Source organism: Myodes glareolus, chromosome 13 (genome assembly GCF_982192425.1).
Source record: "Myodes glareolus chromosome 13, mMyoGla1.1, whole genome shotgun sequence".
NCBI classification, from domain to species: domain Eukaryota; kingdom Metazoa; phylum Chordata; class Mammalia; order Rodentia; family Cricetidae; genus Myodes; species Myodes glareolus.
In genome coordinates, this window is record NC_142038.1 from 23,167,370 (window position 1) to 23,189,398 (window position 22,029).

The following is a 22,029-nucleotide window of genomic DNA, read 5'->3' on the forward strand; positions in this document are numbered from 1 at the left end:
CGCAGAAACAGAAAAGAGTCAAACAATAGACTTTTTTTTGGGGGGCAGGATTCGTGTGTGTGTGTGTGTGTGTGTGTATGTGCACATGAGTATGCAGGTGTACATGCCCATGTATGTGGAAGTCTGAGGAGGGCACTGGTGTCCTGTTTTGAGAAGATCTTTTACTGAACTCAGAGCTAGCCTAGCATCCAGTAAGCGCCAGTGACTGACTCTTCAGTCTGCCTCTGACCCCCAGCACCAGGGGCTACAGGCATGCACGTGGCCAAGTCTAGCTTTGCACGTGGGTTCCAGGAATTCAAACGTGGGTCCTCATGCTTGTGCAGCAAGCACACTTATACACTGAGCCGTCTCCCCAGCCCAGGAGGTTTTCTTGTGCTTTAAACGCTTCCCTTTTGATTGCTTCCCTCAGAAGACAGAAACCAATGACATCTGGATGGTGAGGGTTAACTTCAAGATGAAGACTAGCCTGTAACTTTGTGTCCCAAGTGTTGCCATAGTCTACTGTACTACAGCAACAACAAGGCTCTTATCCTTGGAAAAGAAAACCATTTCCATTTACAAACAATGCCAGAGGCTGGGCATAGCGGTCTGCGTAGCTATCCTAGCATGTGGGAAGTGAGAGCAGAGGGATTTTGACTTCAGGCTAAAAAAATAATAAATAAATAAAATAACTAGAACCCCAAATCAAAACCAAACCAAATCCAACCCAACCCTGTCTCTGTACCTTTAGCATTTTTTATGGAGGGTGCGCGGTAGAAAAAGGCAGACAGTAAAAGTTTCACCCCAAACTCAGTACAGACCAAATTATGTCATGCTCCCAAAGAGAAAACAAAAACCAACCCCCCCCCAGAGGTTTATAAAGAATCCACAACAAAGGGAAAACACTTCAAAAAATCTATAGGTTAAAGGACTTGGAGACTAACTTCCTTTGGTTATTGGTGCCTTTTCCTTCCACAGTATTTTCACGAGCTTGTTCCTATGACTTAGAAGTATGGCTGAAGCTGGTGGTTGCTAAGTTACAAAATAAATGCATGCTGCTAAAAGTGCCACCTGTGGTGTGCACCTCTGCACATGTCCTAGATCAAAAGCTAACGTCTACCAAGGGCTAGTAATTAAAAGCCTTCTTTTACAAGTACTGGTATTGCATACACTATAATGTGCCTTTCAGGCTGCCCTAACATCTAGCCCTTCTAAGGACCCAGAGAGCCTGGAGGAGACGGACAACCTCTCCAGGAACGCCGAGAAGGTAAGCAGACATTTCCAGACCACTGCATGTCTCTGAAGCATACTCACAGGAAGAGGGCCCAGGTCATTGGGGTTTAAAGATGCTTTTGAGCGCATGTGAACTGGAAATTTCAGGCGTGGATCTTCCTGCAGGAAAAACGTACATGGCAGCTGTTAAGAGGGACTCCCTGCGTATCCTCAGTGGCACCTTCCCTTCCTCCGCGTTTCCAGGCAAGTTTTCTGCTTGGTCGAGAAAGCTTAGCTACCATGTCTTGGGAAAGAAGAACAAACACTTCAAAGAGAGATTAACTGCTTCCCCAAGACTTAGAGAAGACGCAGGAGGAAAGACAACCAGAACGGAGGATGCATGGCTGTTCCCCAGAGATGGAGATAGAGTGAGTGTTCACAGTCTCTAAATACTGACTCTTTAAGACTAGCATTCCTTAGTACTTGGGTGTCCCCAAATCTTTCTAGACTTGTATAACCAGATAGCCCATGTGCTATTCTAGAGACAGATTGCTTCATCATATGAAATCATATGTGTGGTAGCAGGCAACCTGCATGAAACTCCTGACTGAGTTCTGATGGTTAGGTTCTCATTTATATTTTAACATAAAACTTGATAAGATTTTTTTTCCTTAAAGGATGTGAGGCAGGGAGGCGGGGGGAGAGGAATCAATGGACAAGAAATATATACTCTGGCATCTTGGCTCATGGTTTATGGTTTGCAAAAAAAATAGTTAGACATCTAATCTTGCAACATCCCTTGTGTATGTTTCTTTAGCTGAGGAGAATGGTATCAGAGACCCAGCTCCCACAACTGACTTGCCAGAGCTGTGAGTTGCCCCTCACTTATAAAGAGCCAGCTGAATTTGATGAGACTCAGAGAACCCATGGCTCTTACACATGAGAAATTAGAAAACAATAAAACTCAGAATGATGCCCAGTCAACCACAACAATAACACCGTCAACCCAAGGTAAAAAGCAAACCCCTGAGACGTCTGACACTAGCTCCATCTCATCAAAGTGAAGGCAGGCTTGCACTGCTGTCAAATTATCAGAAGGTTTACTGCTTCATCAGTTTCCCGCACCAACGGTGAAAGCCAGGGGCACTGAATTATAACGAAGTCAGAGGGTTTGGTAAGTGGCAAGAATGTAAAAGAGAACAAACAGTACACGTGGCCTCGTTTTCTGAAAGCGAGAGGAGATTTTAATTGAAGACATAAATCATCGGAGCACTTTGTGACGGACGCTGACCCTGGAGCGAATGCATCTTTCAAAAGGCTGAGATGTCGTATTCCCAGCGTTCTGTAGCATACTGCGGCACACAGAATTATGCTAGGATTTAGCATTGAGAGAGGCCAAGAAGCTGACCATCGGGCTATCAGCTGGAGGTGGTTAACTGGACGGAAGACTTAAACGAACTGCACAAGATGTACTCATTTAGTGTTAATTCTGGCTGGGACAGGCGATGCCACAGCTGCTGGGGACTCTTGAAACCCCAAGTAGCCAGGTTTACAGAAAGCCTAGGGGAGCTTTAGGAAGTGGGGATTCTGGGTACTTTAACAGGAAAGGCCAGCCACGAGTGAAGTCAGCCGTACAGGACGACTGGCTCTGCAGGCCACAGATGGGTGGCCCAGAGAAGGAAGAGAAACTAAGATGAGTGGAAATACCCGATCCTGGGGGAGGAAAGGGAAGGGAGCAAGACATTAAAACAGCTCAGCTTTGCAGGGCGGCTAAAGCGGCTTTGCATGGAAACCAGACTTCAGAGCACGGGCAGGCCCCAGGCCACGGACTCATATTTTATTGTGCCAGCAATAATCAAAATAATGGCTGCAGCTGCCAGAAGTCCATCTGTAAGGGGTATGTGGTAAGAACTGCCAAAGCCACTGTCCCTTGGACAACTCAAGGAGGTAGGCATCTCTGTAGCTGATGAACATGTGACAAGGCAGCTAAGGCCTGAGAGCACTTATGGACACTACTGAAGTAATGGTAAGATTGGGTTACTAATGAGGTCTTCGATGATGGGAACAGAAACCAATCAAGCAAATAAAATACACTTGGCTATTCCTCCATTTCCTTTGGGAAGGGTGTGTGTGTTGTGTGTGTGTATTAGAGAGAGAGAGAGAGAGAGAGAGAGAGAGAGAATAAAAAGATATTTTCTGACTTAAAAAATATATAAAATACAGGCATACAAATTGGTTAAAAAATCCTGTGTGCATTTTTCTTTTATTCTCAGCAATCACACCTAGGCTATAGTCAGTTTTGTTAGTGTAAACGTGGGTAGCTGTAATTTAACTTAAGGCATATGGTGCACTGTTGTGAAGCAGCTTGATGCTCTGTCCTGTAAGAGGCATCAATACACCAACATGCATGCTTCCAGCTGTTCCCTTAATAAGAGGGGTGTGAAGGCCGAGGTCCCTAGGGACTCCCAGCATGCACTGCTGTTGGTGAGGCCAAAGCCATCCATTATTATTAATTTTTAAAAACGTGGCCAGATTTAATTCCAGTTAGACTGCTGGCACACGGCCTTCATCACCTGTGTGCATTGCAGCTACGCTTCAATGGACTCTCAGTCTCTCAGTGCATATAAAGGGGACAGTGGTCTGCGCCTTCTCACGCCCCCAGTGAAGTTCAAGAACCTACAGTACAGGGTGAAGGGTGAAGAAGGGATACTCTCACTATTCCCAGGGTTGTTTTCCCTTTTTCTGTTAGAACACTCAGAGGGCTGCTATCCAGCCATTGAACCTCATAATGCCAACTGCACATATGCCTGAATCCAGAAAGTGTCTTTTTTGTTCCTGCCTTCTCCCATCCTTTGCCAAGGTGGACAGGCAATTCTGATTCTGCTTTTCAGGATGACGATGCTGTATGGTGTCTCCGTCTGTGTTAGATAACACAGGCAACGAGGAATTTCCAGCTGTGGCTTAAGCATTTTCAATGGCAGCAGCAATGAAACGTTCTAACAAATTAAATGCTCAAGTGGGCAAATCAATAGTAAGAATCTGGGTAAAAAGAGACAACTGGTAATTAAGAGCAGGTTTCATTTGGCACCAGTGCCAGCAATAAATAAAGTCAGTGCTATTAAAAATGAAACCTGCCCAGCCGCACTTACTGCAGTTGGGGCGTGAAGGCTGTGAAAAGGTTAGGAGATTTGATTACTAAGCTAGTTCACATTACTAAAATCATAGCTTATGTTGGCAAGCCACAGTGGCTCCATTCACTAATCCTCTGACTTTTATGATATTTATCCCGTATCTCTGGAGCTCCAGTTTCAGGCCAAAGCTTTGGAACCCCAGTAGTGCCACAGAAAACGGAAACACCAGAAAGACAGCCGAGGTTCTGTGTCAGTGACAAAAAATTTAAAAAAGACCCCAAACCAATCTCCACGGTTCCATTTGCCAAAGAGCTGCTTTCTTCTTCCCAGCCCACAAGCCTGTAATGCTATCTTCCGACTCGAAGGTGAGTCAAACAAACCTCCATGTCATTCCATGCCTTAGAGGTAGTTATCCACTTACCAAATGAATGTCATCAGATCTTGATGGGAAGGCTCTTGGCAGGTAAATAAATTCCTTTTTTTGCAAATCAGGGAAGGGCCCTGAGAGCAGTTCTCATTGTGGAGTATTTGGAAATTCGGCTGAATTTCTGATCATCAGTAAATTGGGAGGGTTATGGTAATTACTTAGCATTCAGTGGTGGAAGCCAAGGACATTAAACATCCCACCGAAGAAGGTGCAGGCCTACCCCAGTGGCCAAGAATGCCCTTGTGGGGACACACTGCACCTCTGTCCACAGGACACCAGGGATCACGCTGCCCTCTAGACCGATTCTCAAGGGATTGAATTAACATTACACCACAGTCTGAGTGTAAATGATAGCCAGGCCAGGGTCACCTTGGGTGAAGCCTTTTCCTTAACATAATACTGCTGTCCCATCAGTTGGACAGTCACCACAACTAGAAACGGGAATTGAGAGCGCACGTGTGTACAGTTGATCCAAGACGGAAGAGTAACCCAGGGAAACACTCGTGTGAGTCCCAAGCAATAAGAGATACCGAAAGAGTGCCATTAATCCCCGAGCTTGTTCTGTATGATCAGATTAGACAGGCAGGAAAACAAAGTTCCTGCTGCACCCAAACCAACTGGAAACAAGAGAACCAAGTCCGGCTGAATTACAGGGCTAGGGACTGTGTGACAGAGAAATACTGACTTTTAAAAGAACTCTACGCTGCCTTAAAAAGGCTCACTCTGACTAGGCTGAAGAAACAGAGAGCTGACTAGGGGACATGGAGGCATTCACCTGGGCTTCATCTCATTTCTCCCAACTGCAACACACTGGCTCTTTCACACGTGGGATTTCAGAACACGTGAGAGCAAGCAGCATGGCAGGAGAAATCAGTTTTGTCAAAATGTTCACTGGGAACCACAGTCATGTTTGAACAGGTCATACAGGCAATCTTTTAGTCCATGAAGAAGAAAGGAAGTGTAGTCCAGACAGAGAAAATGCTGATCTGAAATAAGCACTATAGCGAAAATGACCCCTCTTGTAAAAGATGTGTATAGCAAAAAGAGATAGAGAAAACATGAGTTTTAGACGTTACCTGATTCCTAATACAATCACTAACACCACAGGATGTGATGAGACGAAGTCAAAAGACTAGCAATGCTAAGGCCACCTTTGCCCCCGCAAATGGAACAAATGATTACAACCAGAGCTTTCCAGGACTGCCAAGCTGGTACAGTACCCCAATGGCTAACACCTATGTCTACAGCCACAGCACCCACCAGCCCATTAGGACACTCGCTTCAGAGTTGGTGAAGAAACTCCTCTGCCAGGACCAAGAGTACCGAGTCAGAAAAGAAAGGAATTTACCGGAGCTCATGGTGGAAACGGAGGCAAATAAAAGCAGCAGCCTTACCCAGGTTGTAGTCTTTGTGTTATGGTCAATGAAGAAGGGCCGGCCGTTTGGAGCTATCCTCATCTCCCAGCCTGGTGGCAGGAAGCTCTGTGTGACTTTGTGTTGTGGTTTGGGGGAGTTGTAAGGTGATGGCTGAGGGGACTGTGGGTTGGAAAGGGTATCTTTCACAGCGCGGCGAATGGGTGAGTCCTTGGCACCCTAAGGAACAATAACGAGTGTTAGAACTCTTCAGTGTGTGCCAGTTCAACATGCCACAATGCAGTCGGTACTGCAGGAAGCTCTTCCTTGGACGGCGGCGAGGGAGAGACTCCCCTACACCCCATTTCTCCATTTACTTTCAAACCAACCTAAGCTTACACCTTTCTCTTGGTGAGATACGCAACAGTATCAAGGATGAATAGTCACAATTCGTTGCCCAACATGCCTGCCAAAAATACCGTTTTTATGGGTGGAGATTTCAGGGTGAGCTGGATGAGCTCCTGCTCTCAAACAGCCTGTCGGCTAATGGACACACTGCCGGGTTTTAGAGTCCAGAAGGACACCTCCATTGGTAGAGGCAGCCACCTGGAATGACAGTCGTCACCCCACATTCCCACCAGTCTAGAAGAGCCCTCATCCACTCCCACTGCGTAGGAGCTTGCCTCAGGGTACTTTAATTTACCCATCAATTTCCTTGCTTTTCTGAGTGACATTTGTGAGGTTCAGGGCTGCCACTAAAACCTAACCAGGAAAGCGCACAAGCAGATGATGTCCAGCAATGACTTTAAGAGATGAAAAGACACATTAGAGGCATGTACCCACACAATGGAAGACCCTACATTCAAAGAAAAAAAATGAACAAAGCAATAACTGCATTCTAAAACTCAACAGAAGCATCGCTACTTGGAAGAGTTATGGGTTCTGATGAGGGAGCAAACACAACAGGAAAGGTAGAAGACCAGCAGAGAATGGCGCCAGTCATTGGCACCAAGCGTGGCACCAGCCCAAATGAGAATGAAGATTATGACAGAGTCTAGAATGTTAGCGGGGCAAGACACAGAAGCATGGACACAGTCTCAGGCCAGCCTTCACCACCAACCCGCGACTGCTCGGCCTGAAGCTGCCTGAGGAATGAAGTGCAGTTTAGAGAAAAGAGCGAATGAAGAAGCCACAGGACAGAGGTGACCCTGGTTAGACGAGGCGGCCTTCTCACCTCCAGCGGGGCAGATAAAGTTACAGTTGGCGAGCTGAGGCTACGGGGCCGGCGGATCTGAGGCTCGACTAGGTGGTTGTTACTGTTTGTGGCGGATCCAGAGGCACCATCTTCTGCAAGCTATTTTGGAGGCAAAAACAGGTTAGCTTTGTATGAGGATCTCCCTGTGTGTGAGAGGAGCATGAACCCCAACAACAACAACACACACAGAGCCTTAATGAGAGGTTTGGTCTATTTACAGCACGGAGGAAATAATTAAACCTAATAATGGGGGTAAAGATGGGGAGACACATTCAAGAGAAATAAAAACAAATCACTGGCCAGTATATAAACTAGCCTTGGGAAAAGAAGGGATGTGGGAGTGGGGGGAGGGAGCTATCTATGGCCAGAGGCTCACTTTCTGAAAGTATCTTTGAGGTCACACTAAAATAAATACATCCAAGGCCCAAAGTCATCCTCAGGCAAATATTCATTCTACGGAGAGTAACACATGTCTTCGGTGAGAAGAGGCCTTAAATACAGGCCTTTCAGAAAAGGCCATTAGCATCATCAGGTTGGGATGTTGCTGATCAGGACATCTCGGCCCTTGAGACTTGGGTTGGATGGTGATCTTCATACCTGCATTATTGGTCGAGTCCAAGTTGTGGTTCGATTGTTATGATTGACATAATATGTACGTCCCTTAGCATCTTTTCTCTCTTCCCAGCCTGAAGGTAGGCCCGGCGTGGTATGTACATAGGCCACTGATGGCTGTTTGTGCAAGAAATCATTATTACTTAACAACTAGAATTTGTCTTCTGACCAGTTTAACAATGTAACATACATCTAGAAAGTATATTTCTCTGGGCAAGATAAGTTAATGCTGTTTGTAGCGGGAAAAACAAAACCAAAAAAAAAAAACCAGACAAACAAAACCAAAACAAAGCCCATAACCCACATACAGAGAGCAATCAGGAAGTCAGAAACAGATTCTACGATCTCTCCTGTGAGTTGGCAGGGCGGGATTCACATTCTTACAAAACCGGCTCTTAGACCCGGAGGTCTTAAATACAATCATCACTAAGGTGTTTGTAGAGAAAGAGAATGTACTATAACCTGGTCCAATTGCTAAAGTTCATTGCTAAACCACATAGCTTGAAAGAGAATTTCAAGTTGTCCAACTCTTATGCCCACAAGAGGAATGTTCTAGATGCTTCTAGAGAGCTGGTTACCACAGATGCTCAGCATATAGTTCTTCCTGAGGCCCAGTGTACACAAACTTCCAGGGCAAAATGTGACACAGAACCTTTCCTATTTGACTTGTCCTTCTGTATGGGGACATCATCCAAAGGAACCCTATCATGTCTGGGGAGCCTCATATTAGAGGTTCTATTTATACCAGTGAAACGATATAGAGTCTATCTTCACAGGTCTGTGATGTACAGTTTGGACTATATTTGGTTAGTGCAAATTCCATCTTTTTTCCCTTCCTTCCTTCCTTCCTTTCTTCCTTCCTTCCTTCCTTCCTTCCTTCCTTCCTTCCTATTTTTGAGACTGGGTTTCACTACGTAGCCTTGGCAGGCCTAGGACTCACTATGTAGACCAGGCTATCCCTGAACTCATAGAAAGTCTGCCTCTGCCTCCCCAGTGCTGGGATTAAAGTAATATGCTACCAAACCCAGTATGGACTTCATCTTTTTATATAAACAATTACTGAGATTTTGGTCTGTGTAAAAAGCAGCCTGAGAAGTATAGTCTGGGTGAATGGGTATTAGAAGACACAGGATGGTGGAATGACTGACAGCAAAGGGATGCCCAAGGCCAGCACCAGCCTAGGGATGCTTAGGGATGCCTGCACACATGGTGCTATGCCACATTTGTGCTGGGGAAGCGGTGCTCTAGGTGAGAGGCTCAGAAAGACCTACCAGAGCCACTGAGACTTCTGGGAGGTAGAGGAACAGGATCCCTGTTGCTCTGAGCGCTGCCTTCCCCAGTGGGGTCTTCTCCCACCAGCCCTCTAAGTACCTCAGCAGATGCCGCTGTCTTAGAATTAGGCTGATCACGTGACTCTTCTCTTACTGGGCCTCTTTTCTGTTCCTGACCTAGCTTCTCTGCTCACTTCTACTGCTTTGGTGAAGGTCACAACCACAGAGTCGTCAGTGGACCTGGGACCCTAAATTAGAGGAAGCAAGAGCACGTACATTGCAGTTACTAAGGACTGCAACTGAAGAGGCTCCTCTGTCTGTTTCCCACGCTGAACAGGAGACTCCAGAAAAATTAATCTGACCACTGACTGGGAAGCAGCTGACTCCGTGGTTATTTCTAAACCATGTTCACCAGGCAAGGAGAGAACATGTGTAAAGAAAAAGAACCTTCCTGCAAAGAAATGCAGCAAACATCTCCTTGACATTTTCCCAGGCAAACCCTAAAGGATAAGGGAATTCCAAGAACAACTAACTACACAGCATCCTGAATCCAGGAACAAGACAACAAGGGATGTCAGGTTCTTATGACCATGAGAGACAGACCAAGCAGTCAACAGCCTAATTGGGAACACCAGCCACAAAGCTCTACCTCCCTCCAAGGACTTTCACCTAGAATGGCCAAAAGTCCGATATACTGTCACCTAGGCAAACAGGTAAAACTTTTGGCAAAATCCCCTCTGATTCACTATGACTTATATAACCAAAACTGGTTTAACTACAAGGACTATTAAATGGCACCTGTCACTTTTCTCCTTTCTTGAGGAGTTATGTTTTGGGGGAGAGGCATTTTGATATGTTCTCTGAAAATTCATTTCTAGAAACATTAAGTCTTCAACAAACAGCGTTGACATTCCTGGAACAGACACTTTTGAACTGACAAACGGAACGACTTGGATGTTTCCCAATCTCAGAACTGAACTGCCAGCTGTGAGAGCTCCCTGCGCTCAGGTTCCACACACAGATCCACAGTTAACAGGATCAGTTAGTTCACAGAACCGGGAGGACAGCAGACAGAACACTGAATTTGTCTATAATGATCGGTCTCCTTTCTACTGGGAATTGAACAGGCACCTGCGAATGTAGCTACATCTACACAAGAGGCTGTTACTAAATATTTCTTGGCAGTGTCCTCTCTGAATGAGTACGCAGAACAACCTGTGTTTATGATTCCACTTATGACTAAAACGTGGCCATCCAGGACCCATGACCAGCAATGATAAGACTCGGCTTCTCCAGACAGCTCTGTGCAAGAGGCCCAGGCGTGGGGCCAAAAGATTCCACTTTTACTATACTGTATGTGAATAACAGTATGCTTCAGAGCACCTCCAGAAACACATCAGGACACCAAACACAAGCTGAACTGAACACTTTTGTTTTCACTCACAGACCAAATATACTGCTGAGCCTTACGATTCCAAACAGCCATTCACTTCAATTCCGCTAACTACAGTGAAGAACCAGACTATGTTTACGCTGAGAAAAACCTGACTATCTGTTGACACTGGCCATCATAGATTCTCCATGACTCACCCAGACCCTGCCGTAGTGGTATCTCAGGATATTTTTAGAATCTCTTCAGAGAAGATCAAAGGACTCTCTCGCTTTCTGCTTGAAAGGGAGAGCCCTGACGGAGCCTGTACGAAAGTGACACTGTGTGACAGGCTCCTGCCATAAATCAAAGGCCACGATTCCTCGGATGAGGCTCAGCGCTTTGTCACAGTGCAGGGAGAGGGTTTACAGGGTGGAGATGGGAATGTCCTCCAGCAAGGGAAGAGTGTAGAAACTGCAGCACATTTCCATCACCCAATACTAAATGATTATCAACAGAGCCAAGAAGAATCAATGTAAGTTAAAAACAGTTTGCTGAGCATGATGTACGCAACATCATACTGGTATTTTCCTCCTAAATAAAACAAAACTGAGCTGTGTGCCTAACTGCAGCACATGCAAGCTTGGTAGAGCACAGGGAGGAGCGAGGTGACACATTACAGGGCGTTTCTGCCTGGCATACACGTCAGAGAGGCGGTCAGAGGAAAAACCATGCTAGGAGACAGAACAAGTCATAGAGAGGCTGGAAGGGAAATGGACTCGGCCCTTTCAAACTCATCTAGGTCCTGAGAAAGCAAGGTACATCAGGGTAGGAGAATCATTTAGCAACTACCATCGCAAAGTCTTTAAAAACAAAAGACCAAACCCAACCCATGTTTTAATTCACGGATGGAGGAGAACACAGGCAAGAAAAGTGCAGACCCAGAGTGACGTGGGCTTTCTTTCTGATGGGTGACCTTGTTCTGTCGGGAATATTTTTACGATAGAGACTGGCACTCCAGCAGTTCAGTTTGCTCTGTGATCTGCTATCATTAGCCATCCCAACACTCCCAAGCTTTAAGCAGCTCGCAAATCCAACTGAATGTAGAAACAGCTGCTACGTTACGAAAGGATGTTTATGGGTATCACAAAACAAAACCATACCATGAAATGGTCTGCCCTGCAGCCCCACTACCCTGTATAGAACTCTTTGAATTCTTCTGGAGGTGGGGAGCCTGGATCTCCAGGACATGAATGTTAGGTAGGCCACAGTGGTTTAGCCACCTTACACTGCGCCCGCTGTACTGATGGCCAACGTGAGTTTCCTTTGTGTAACACGGAGGGCTAAACATCCTTCAGGAAACTGGCTATTGTGCATATAGTTAACGTCATTCGTCACCAGTAAGTAGCCACAGCGCATGTGACAAAGGTGGAATGGACAGTAAAGGAAGTTCTTCAAATGGTTATCTAAGCTCAAATCATCATATACGGCTTGCCTGACTGCAAGGATCAAGTAGAACACAAGGAAAACAACTACTCAAATTGAAGTCACATATAAGCATCAATACTATCAATCAAGATAAGGAAGTAATAACAACAATATTAGATACTTGCATTGAAATATCCTAATTGCTTCCTGCCCTGGAAATTGTAAAAACACTTGTCCGTTCCTGTGAGTCAAACTCCTTGTGGCAGAAAGAGGTTACTGGATATGATGGAGATACAGAAAATATATGACCCCCTATTAAAAAATGTGGTGTGGAAAACAGAGAAGAGTGCACAGCCTCTTGCACATCTGGACTCACATGCACAGCCCTGGATGACTCATATGGCTTCTTTAGCTTAACTAAGCATCCGAGCAGCAGGAGAAAGCCCACCACGAACAAAGACACTGACAAAACTGTATTTGAAATGCTTGCATTAAGCACATGTAACCAGGCTTGACAATACTTCTAATAGAATCACACAGGATTAAAAATGATTCCATTTGACCCAGGACCTTTGAAGAATTCAAAATGAGAAGCTGAAGATAAGAAACACATATGTGTTTGTAGTACACAGAAACTGACCTTATTTGATAATGGGAGGAAACATATTCACCATAACCAACATACTAAACTACCCCATAGTCGTTCACCATTAGGGTCCCATAACTTGTGTTATTACCGTTGGTTCCTCACCACCCGTGACAGTTGACGAACGTGCTCGCCTAGTTGGGGTGCTGGGCTGTTAAACGATAATGTACATCAGTAACTTGTATTTGGGGGACCATCCGCTGCTTAGTGAAGCAGGAATCACTGCTGTGGCGATGCTGCGGCAGATGATGTGAGATCAGGAACCCCAATTATCCACCTTGTCCAAATGAAGCTGAGCACACACCAATGACCAGCAGCAAACACAGAGCACAGCCCGTGCCCTCTCTGGACCACCGTATCACCCCAAAGAAGCTTAGAATGCATCCTCACTAGGGGTGACCAACAACCACTTCAAGTGGGACATTTGTGTTCCACAGTCCAGATCTTAGATTCTCTTATCTGCAAATCTCTGAGAGGCCACTGGTGGTCAGTGAGTGTACAGCACCTTCTGGACAAGGAGAGAAAGTGGAATCACAGTCTCCATGGCAAACAAAACTGACACTGATTTTGAAGAGGAGAGCAAGTGCAATTAATTTCTACCAGAAAAATCACAGAATCACTAGGGCGAGAAGGGTCCCCACCGCTTCATCACAGTGTACAGCTCTGCTTTGGGAGGTCTGTACTGAATCCACCTCGGCTTGTTAATTAGCCAGCCTTCATGGTGGACTCCATCACCGAATTTATGATTTTGACTGGCATACCATCACTTTATTTAGGTGAAAATGTCCTTTGACGTCATGTGAAAATGTTTACAGCGAGGAAGATGGTTTCAAAAATTTCAAATCTGTTGCCTGTCTTCAGGTTCATACACAATGAAGCAGGTCATTAAAGAGGATTTGTAGCAATTAAAAAAAAAATAGGCAGGTGGCTCGCGCCTGTAATCTCAGCACTCAGGAGGGGAAAGCGGGAGACTGTTGCCAGGTTGAGGCTAGCCTGGAGTATATAATTAGAGCTCCAGGCTGGACCAGGCTATAGACCGAAACTCTGTCTTAACTCCCACTTCCCCAACAAACCCACAAAAACCAAACTAATAGAAGGCCAATGTCAAACATCAAATTGAACATTTAAAATAACCACAGAATATTTTCACCTCCCAAAGAAGAAAAACATTTTTTTTTCTGTCAATTCGTTCTTGCGAGGCAATGCTCATCTGCTCTCCAATTTGATATTTAGTTTACTATTGGGATGGAAAACCCCTCTACCACGTGATGGGCACTCAGACTTATCACAGCCGAAGGAAGGAGGGAGCAAATGGCAGCTGATAGTTCATTCATGGAACCGCCTTTGCAGTTAGCACAGGCGCTCTAGGTAGTGGTAAAATTTAGGCTGTCTTGCTGGAAGAGTTCTTCCTGATCAATGAGTTTGCAGAGTTCAGATACCAGGACCAGAGCTGTTGAACGGACCACGTAGTTTCAGTAATATAAGCACGTCAGAAATGCACACCTTGCAGTGAGAAGCCAAAGCAAGTTTTTAGCATTTTGGAAACGTGGTGGGCAGTTAGGATTCTGGGTTGGGAAGTCGAGGTCCTTGCATAATTTACTCAGAAAATTGCTAATGTCCTGCTTTATACGGTGAATGGATCTACACAGGAAAAACTCTTTCTCAGCGGCCCTGATGATTTTGAATCAAAACCGAAAAAACAGCTGAGGACTGGAAACGAGAGTTTATTACCGGTGGTAGGTGAGCCTGCTCAGCAACCGTGTCGGTAACACTGCAGGACCGAAGCCTGGACGAGGGCTCTCTCTGCTGCAGGGAAGGAAAAGACAGGCAGGGTTAACGGGAATATCCTCAGAACTAGTTCACTTGCCTGCATGGCTCTCGGATACCAGGAGGTAATCAAGCACCGCTTCTTCCAGAGCAAGGACAGGAGTCCTTGCAGATCTCTGTTTCAAGTCTCTGTTTCCCCGCAGACCAGGACTACTGGAAGGGAAAAGAGACAGGTTCCCACAACATTCAAGAGTAACAAGAGGTCAGCAGTCCTGTACCCTGCCTGGGATGCCAGCTCTGGGCAAACTCTCAAGCATGACGAACAGAGGAAAAGAGGGACCAAAAGGTGGACACATGGCTCTTGACCAGCTACTACCACTGTTCACAGTGAGGTCGCTGCCCTGAAGAACCGTCTGCACTCAGACATCATCCCCTCCTCCCTGCAAGAGGCGGGGCTTTATATTGAGCTTCCAAGTGGAGCTTCCTTACAGACCACAAGCGGAGCAGAGAGGGAGGCAAATCCAAACACCGACTTGTGTGTCACACATAACGCTCCTCTCACTGATTTGAATTCTTGGTGGTTAAACAAAGCCTCGCCGATCCGAATGAGGGTCCTCGAAGGTCACAGGTTCCTTACCAGCGACGCTTATCCCACCAGCACAGTTTGTAGCACGTGTGGCTTTTACTATTTTAAAATAACGCCCATTAACTAAAGGCAGCGGAGCTCCATGGTGGTAACAGGGACAACGCCCACCTTCCCACACTGGGCAGTGTGAAGGAGTCATTCCTGAGCAAAAAGTTGGACCCACTGCCCTGAATACACAGTGGCCTCAAGCATCAAAATCAGAGGAAGCTCCCTAAGGGTGTGCTATCACACCTGGGTCTTAATATGCCATGCTTCTGGAAATGCTACACGCAAGAGCTCCCTGCTCTAACTGTGACAAATGCTAATTTACGTCAACAGAGAAAACTAGGAGCTTTTCCCACATGGTTTATATAAATGGTATATAGCTGCTATAATTTCAGCAATTCTTTCTTTGATACATTTTTAAATACATGGCTTGGTGGCTTAGGCTGTTTCCATAGCAACACTTTCACCCAGTCAAATATCTCATACATGCAGCCTCGTTTCTATCCACTTAGCACTGGATTTTCATCTCAGTGCTGTTTCTCTTTTTGAAAAACATCCGTAGAATTTTAATGCGAAAGCAGATTAAGAAGAAATCCCTGTGACTCATGTGACAGGGGCCGGCAGTCTCTTTTAGAAGGAGAACCCCGCAATGGAAGGGCTCATAATCATGTACGCAGTGGCTTTTCTGCTTTGTGGGGCCCTTCTCTCGTTTACACTTAGAATGCTCATAAGAACGACTATCATATGAGAATGCCATTTCCAACACAGTGACATCTTTGTAAGTCCAACTGCCTGCAAAACATGGTGTGTGCATTTGGCCTTAATTCCACATGGACACAAGAGTGGTCTGTGGGCGTCTCCTGGAGTTTTCCACTGTCAACTGCGAAGTTCCTTGTGACCAATTTCATTCCTTCTCACTGACCTGAGACTTGTACAAAGTATTTCTCTGATGGCCGAGAACCCCAAGTTCAAGTGTTACTGTGATGTCAGGGCCACAGTTTCATACTTTTTCTCCTTAGGAGTTCATATATTGGGTTTCTGGGTATCTTCTACCGCCGAGCCCGGCTTTCCCAGGGTCAACCGCTTGCACATCTGGCCCCACTTATTTGTGAACTAGAACGCAAAGGTGTGTGGACTATAAGTTTGGCTGGAAGGCTCTAGGGCTCCTGGTTCTCAACAGGACAGCTGCCCTCATGACAAAGACACTACTTTCACGAGCCTTGTGAATGGGAAAGAAATTATACAAGGTTAAAGCTAGAACTCACAGAATAAATAATAAAAAGAGCTGTTGATAAGCTACTTCTTTCTAAACAAAAAAAGATTTTTACCTGCCAGCGTAAATTTTCATATAGACCCGCCTCTCCTAGGGAAGGGGAATCTTAGGAGATCCTGGGCTGACTGGGTATGGAAGACCCACTGGCCAGTGGTTCTCAGCCTTCCTAACGCCATGACCCTTTAATACAGCTTCCTCATGCTGCTGTGACCCCCCCAACCATAAAGTTATGTCATTGCTACTTCCTAACTGTAACTCTGCTGCTGTTATGAACTGCAATGTAAATATCTGATATGCAGGATGATCTTAGGCGACCCCTGTGAAAGGACCATTTGACCTCAAAGGGGTCACAATCCCCAGGTTGAGAACCACTGCCCACTTCCTTGGCCATTATCTGTATACAAGAGTCTCCTAAAGCAACAACAAAGAACTGACTACCGCTCTGCTTTTCTTAACAAGACCGTGACTTACGATCAGAGAACTGAACTGTTCCCCATTGGAGTCTGGAGTGATCTGTAACCTTCTGCTCAGTTCCTCCGACAGCTCTTGGGGGCTGGTCCGAGACACTGGGGAGGCAGGAGGTGGGGGCAGAGCCAGGCTAAGAGAGTCTCCTGCCATGTTCACTTCCTCTGAAATGGTCTCCCAAGGCTTTGGAGGAAAGAGAAAGTAGATTAAGTGCTAGGAGTTGGGGATTTATCTGTCTTCCCTCCAATAAAGCACACAACATCCAGAACCATCAGGATAACGGTAATTAATACCTACTCAGCAAGAGGCACACGATCTTTAGGAATAAGCACGGGGAAGACAGAACCACTGTCCCAAGCAACGGACAGGAAAACTTAGCTGAGAAAGCAAACTGCTGATATAAGCAATCAACTGGGGGGTGCGACCAGGTGTGAAGAAGCAGGCCCAGGGGCCATGATCTCACCCCTTAGGGATACACACTCCACAGCGCAGCTTTCTGTCAGCCGCTATTACAAATGGATTAGAAATGCCCCAAGAATTTACAAGCAATTTTCTTGCTATTTTTTTTTTCTTTCCTTTCTAGCCGCTGTGAGGGTTCTTAATGAAAACAGCTTAGATGCTGCAGAATGGTTCGGGAATCTACTGTGGCATCACTAACGTACTGCCCTAATACCGGCCACTGCCATGTTTCGTGAATGAATTCCCAACATACGGTCAACACAATGATCAGCTGGTATTGAGTTAGGATTATTTCTCATTTATCGCTTAATTCATCTCCTTTCCCAGTAATTCCTATTAACTCAAACTTGTACAGTTTTTTGGTAATCTCTCCTAAGGTGACACGCAGTTATTAGGAACTCATCCATGATACCCGAACAAGTGACAGGGCTCACTCGATTCCTCAAAAATGGCAACCTTCGTGTTGTTTCGTGAGATTGGTTAGATCCTGGGATAAACCAGTCATTAAGTAGAAACATGTAAGACTTTCACACGAGAAAAAAATGTTCTCCCTTTGATATTTATACAAGTCTTGGCTGAACATGGGTTCCACACACATTTTCCAAGTTAACTAACACTCAGATGGGAATCAATTAGTTATGAGGCCACAATCTTCACACTCACAGTTTACTGAGAGGAGAAAATGGGATACAAAAGCACCCTGGGGCTCGTGGGAAGATGGAGCTGCTCAGCTTGCCAGCATCATACCTCAGGGCCCTCTCCACCGCCTTCCGAGGCCTCAGGCTCCAAGTCTTCACTGATGTGCCTCCGCGAGCGGAAGCGCCGGTGAGCAGCCTCCTGGTTGATCTGCCTGATGTTGTTGTCCGACTCAGAGGACACATCCCTGAAAGGAGGGCGGGGTGGGGGGATGAGAAGAGGTGTTCACAACTAGCCCGCCAACAGTCCATTCCTCACTGTGGGCCACACGCGGATTAAGATGTCAGTGTCAAACACCAGCAAGGAGCATGCAACCATTGTCTGGCTCAACCACACTGCAGGCTCACTCTGACCTCACGGAAGCAGCCTCAGTGCCCTGAACAAGAGTGACAGCGGTACCTGAGCATCGTTCAGACATGGACAGCCAGCCATCCCTCTGCATCCACGGGGAACGACTGCAGAGCCTTCCCTATCCCCACGGATTCTAAAATCCGACAAGGTCAGCCCCTAACGAAGAATGACACGGCTTGCTCAAAACTCACGAACAACTTCCTGTATACTTCAAATCCCCTCTAGATGACGTACAATGCCTCAGACAACGAAAAGGCCACAAAAAGTTGTGTAGGGAATGAAGACGAAGACAAATGACCGCCCGGGGTCAGCACAGCCCTAATATATTTTCCCGAATAGTTGTGTGGAAGCCATGAGTCCAGAGGGACGGCTGTTCCTCATACCGCACTCTAGGATTTAAGAGAAGAGAAACCTAAGTCCTTCAGTCTGCGGTAAGTCCGGCCTCTGGAAGGAAGTGACAAGCAAGCCCACACATGCTCACACATGCAGTCTGTCAGCAGGTCCCTTTTAGGTCTAGCCAGCAGTGACAAAACAGCTAATTTGGGTAATCAGTAACTGACTGAAGGCTGCCAACAGTACCAGTTCAAGGCTGAAGTCCCAAGGGGAGGTCTCCTGAGCTGTGTGACTTACTTTTAAATGCTTTCTGTCTTGTTTTGGCAAAAACCTCATATCACAATATTGCAGCCCCCTTCCCCAACAACCTCCTTCTAATAATCCAAATGAACACCAGGGGCTGACCTCCCAAATACGCTTGGGACTTGAAGAACACGGCACTATCACACCCGAGCTGTTTGTTTTGCCACATAAGGTCCTTACGTCGGAATCTGAGTGAAGAACTTATCCTTGAAAACGACCCAGTCGACAGCCTCCTAAAAAATACTTTGCTGTACGTGACAGGCGATGGTCCTTTGGGGGAAACCATCGGCTAGATAGATGTTGCTGGGGTGGAAGTCTGAACGCCCTCCAGAGGCACCTGCACACATGCTCCATCTGACTCCATCGAGTCAGCACAAATTATATTGCAGGTTAATGTTCCACTATAACTGAGAATTTTAGTTCAGGTGAAATGAAACACAGTATTAATCAATAGCCTAATTATAGAATCTTTCTAAAAGAAAGGATTTAAAATTTGTAGTACTTCCAGACTCACTCATAACCCCAGAAAGAGCCAATTGGACTTCAGAGTAGCAACTAGACTCAATGAGCAACAGTGCAGGAAGATGTCAGAACATCCTAAGTAAACAGACGTTTCTTTTTATTTTTAATACTATTTTTGAAACAGGGTTTCTCTGTGTAGCCTTGGCTGTCCTGGAACTCACTCTGCAGACCAGGTTGGCCTCGAACTCATAGAGATCCGTCTGCCTCTATCACCCTAGTGCTGGGATTAAAGGCATGTGCCACCACTGCCCGGCTTAATAAAATTTTTTTATCAAACATCTTTACACTATTAACTTTAGGGCTAAAAAAAGCAGTGTGAAAGTTAGTTTCTATTTAGTCCACATGTAAATTATAATTCTTTATTTATTACTAAAATATGAATTAAAGGAATTTTATATTTGTATATATAATACATAAATTTGCTGCTATTACAACGTATATTGTTGTATTAAATATATAATTAGAATAAACTTGTACACTAAATAGAGGCATCTTCAGAAAACTGATATTATCAAAGATGCAATTATAATCAAGGAATACAAAAGTGTAGTAATGTTTCTGAAAACATAAAAGATTAAAGATGTTACTGCTGGCTTTTAGAAAATACTATATTGTATCTGTGATGATGTATTTATTGCCCTCATGTTTTAAAATGTTCAACTCTCAAGCATAAAATAGAGTATAAACCAGAAATGTAAAGTGTTACAGTACATATTTATAAATGACCTCAGCAGGGAAGCAGCCAGAGGAAGCTACAGAGTGTCTGTCTGCTTTTATCTTATTAAATTTCTTTTTCCTTTCTTTCCTTTCTTTTACTTTTTTATCAGGCAGGGTCTTTCCCTGTAGACCAGGCTGGCCTCCAACTCGCAGAGATCCGCCTGCCTCTGTCTCCCGAGTGCCGGAGCTAAGGGTGTGCGCCACTGCACCTGGCCCTCTCTTGGTGATTAAGGATGAGCACAGTTTGCTCTTTATGATCATTCTCCTCACTTGAAAACTCCTGACTCCACGTGCACTCTGTCAAGACTGAAAGTCCTTCAAATTCAGTCCACAGGTACTCCAGAGGGACTCGAGCGGCTCTACAAACCCGGTTAAAACAAGACCACAGTGCCTGGGTGGGGTGACGACTTGTCTGTATCTCACATCCTCCAAAGTATATGATGTCTCCTATTGCACTACTGGTGTGTGCAAACACACACACACACACAAAGGATGTTGTATTTAGAATCAGTGATGTCAATTTCCCATACCCAACATGCTCAGCTAATCAGCAATTGGTCTGAACAGCAGCTGGAGGCTGGATAGTCCGGGAATGTGCTCTCTGCTCCCTGGCAGCTTTGAAGCCCTGTTCCCACAGCCATGAGAGACTCATTTGTCTCATCTTAAAGCAATGGATCCATCCATTCCCTCCCTGGCTATGAACCTTTGAAACTGTGAACCGAAATAAAACCCTTACTGCCATAATTTATCTTAGGTATCTGGTCACAGCAATATCAAACAGACTAGCACAGACTTTTTTTGTCTTATGTAATGATAGGAAGAATTTGCAAAGGGTGAGAGTGCGGACGTGTGTGTGTGTGTGTGTGTGTGTGTGTGTGTGTCTTTCCTCCACATTTAACTGAGTGAAAGAGCTGTTGACTGCCTACAAGTTTCTACAAGAACCTATATTTACCGGTTAGCTTGATAAACTAAGATGCAAAGATGATTTTACCAGGAACAGGAAAATAATGTGAGAAATGCCCATGTCATCTTTTCTTTTCTCCAGTCATTAATTTTGCTCACACAGTTTCCCTTTGAGTATCATGGGAAGTGACATGAATGGCAAAACTTTACCACTTTACCAATCCTTCCTTGAAACCAAGCTCATTGTTTACTAAGATTACTGCCTCAGACCATGCCCAGCTGCCAAGCATTTGTTTTAATAAATTATATTTCTCACTATTATGTACACATGTGTGTGACAGTATGGGTGTGTACAGATGTGTTATGGCATGTGTGCAGAGGTCAGATGGCAACCTTGGAAATAGGTTCTCTCCCTCCACTGTGGGTTCTGGGGGTTGAACTTAGGTCCCCAGGCTTGTGAGGCATAGGCTTTTGACCCTCTGAGCCATCTTGCCCTGCCCTTCACCTCAATGCATATGACTGTTAAGGATGACCCAAACCACAGAGCTAGGACTGGTTGCTAGGCAACTGGGAGATGCATTAAGTATTTTATAATCAACAGCATAAAATAAGTATTTCAATTTAAGTTTATCTTACAAATGGTACTTGTCATTTTTGTAGTAAAATATAGTTTACTTCCAAATAGGATAAAGAATAAATCTAAAATGAGGTGTTTTAAAAGCTACCACTAGAATTGAGAAAGTAGTGTGACTTCAAGGGACACCTTCTGCTCTGTAAGTACTAGGAGAGGCCTGAATTTGGCCCAAACAGTACCCCAAACACTGTGCCTAAAATCACTTCCTGAAATGGCTTATTTTGATCATTCACCTAAAACCATATTTTGCTGCACTCTTACTCCAGTGCTGGGCATGAGGATCTCTGAGTGAG

General features: G+C 45.2%; 1 protein-coding gene across 11 annotated transcripts in view; it reads right to left on the minus strand.

Annotated features, from left to right (window-relative positions):
• Positions 1-22,029, minus strand: part of Nedd4l (NEDD4 like E3 ubiquitin protein ligase) — a 325,219-nt gene that overhangs the window by 36,675 nt on the left and 266,515 nt on the right. For 8 of the 11 annotated variants that reach the window (XM_087895985.1, XM_087895989.1, XM_087895991.1 and 5 more), the window contains 8 exons: positions 18,025-18,160; positions 16,825-17,001; positions 14,414-14,488; positions 12,774-12,833; positions 7,954-8,085; positions 7,336-7,455; positions 6,144-6,341; positions 1,294-1,371 (listed from right to left, as the gene is read on the minus strand). In XM_087895985.1, coding sequence (XP_087752111.1) covers positions 1,294-1,371; positions 6,144-6,341; positions 7,336-7,455; positions 7,954-8,085; positions 12,774-12,833; positions 14,414-14,488; positions 16,825-17,001; positions 18,025-18,160 — 976 coding nt within the window. The remainder of the gene's footprint in view (positions 1-1,293; positions 1,372-6,143; positions 6,342-7,335; positions 7,456-7,953; positions 8,086-12,773; positions 12,834-14,413; positions 14,489-16,824; positions 17,002-18,024; positions 18,161-22,029) is intronic. The other 3 variants (XM_087895987.1, XM_087895983.1, XM_087895984.1) reach the window with 2 other exon arrangements.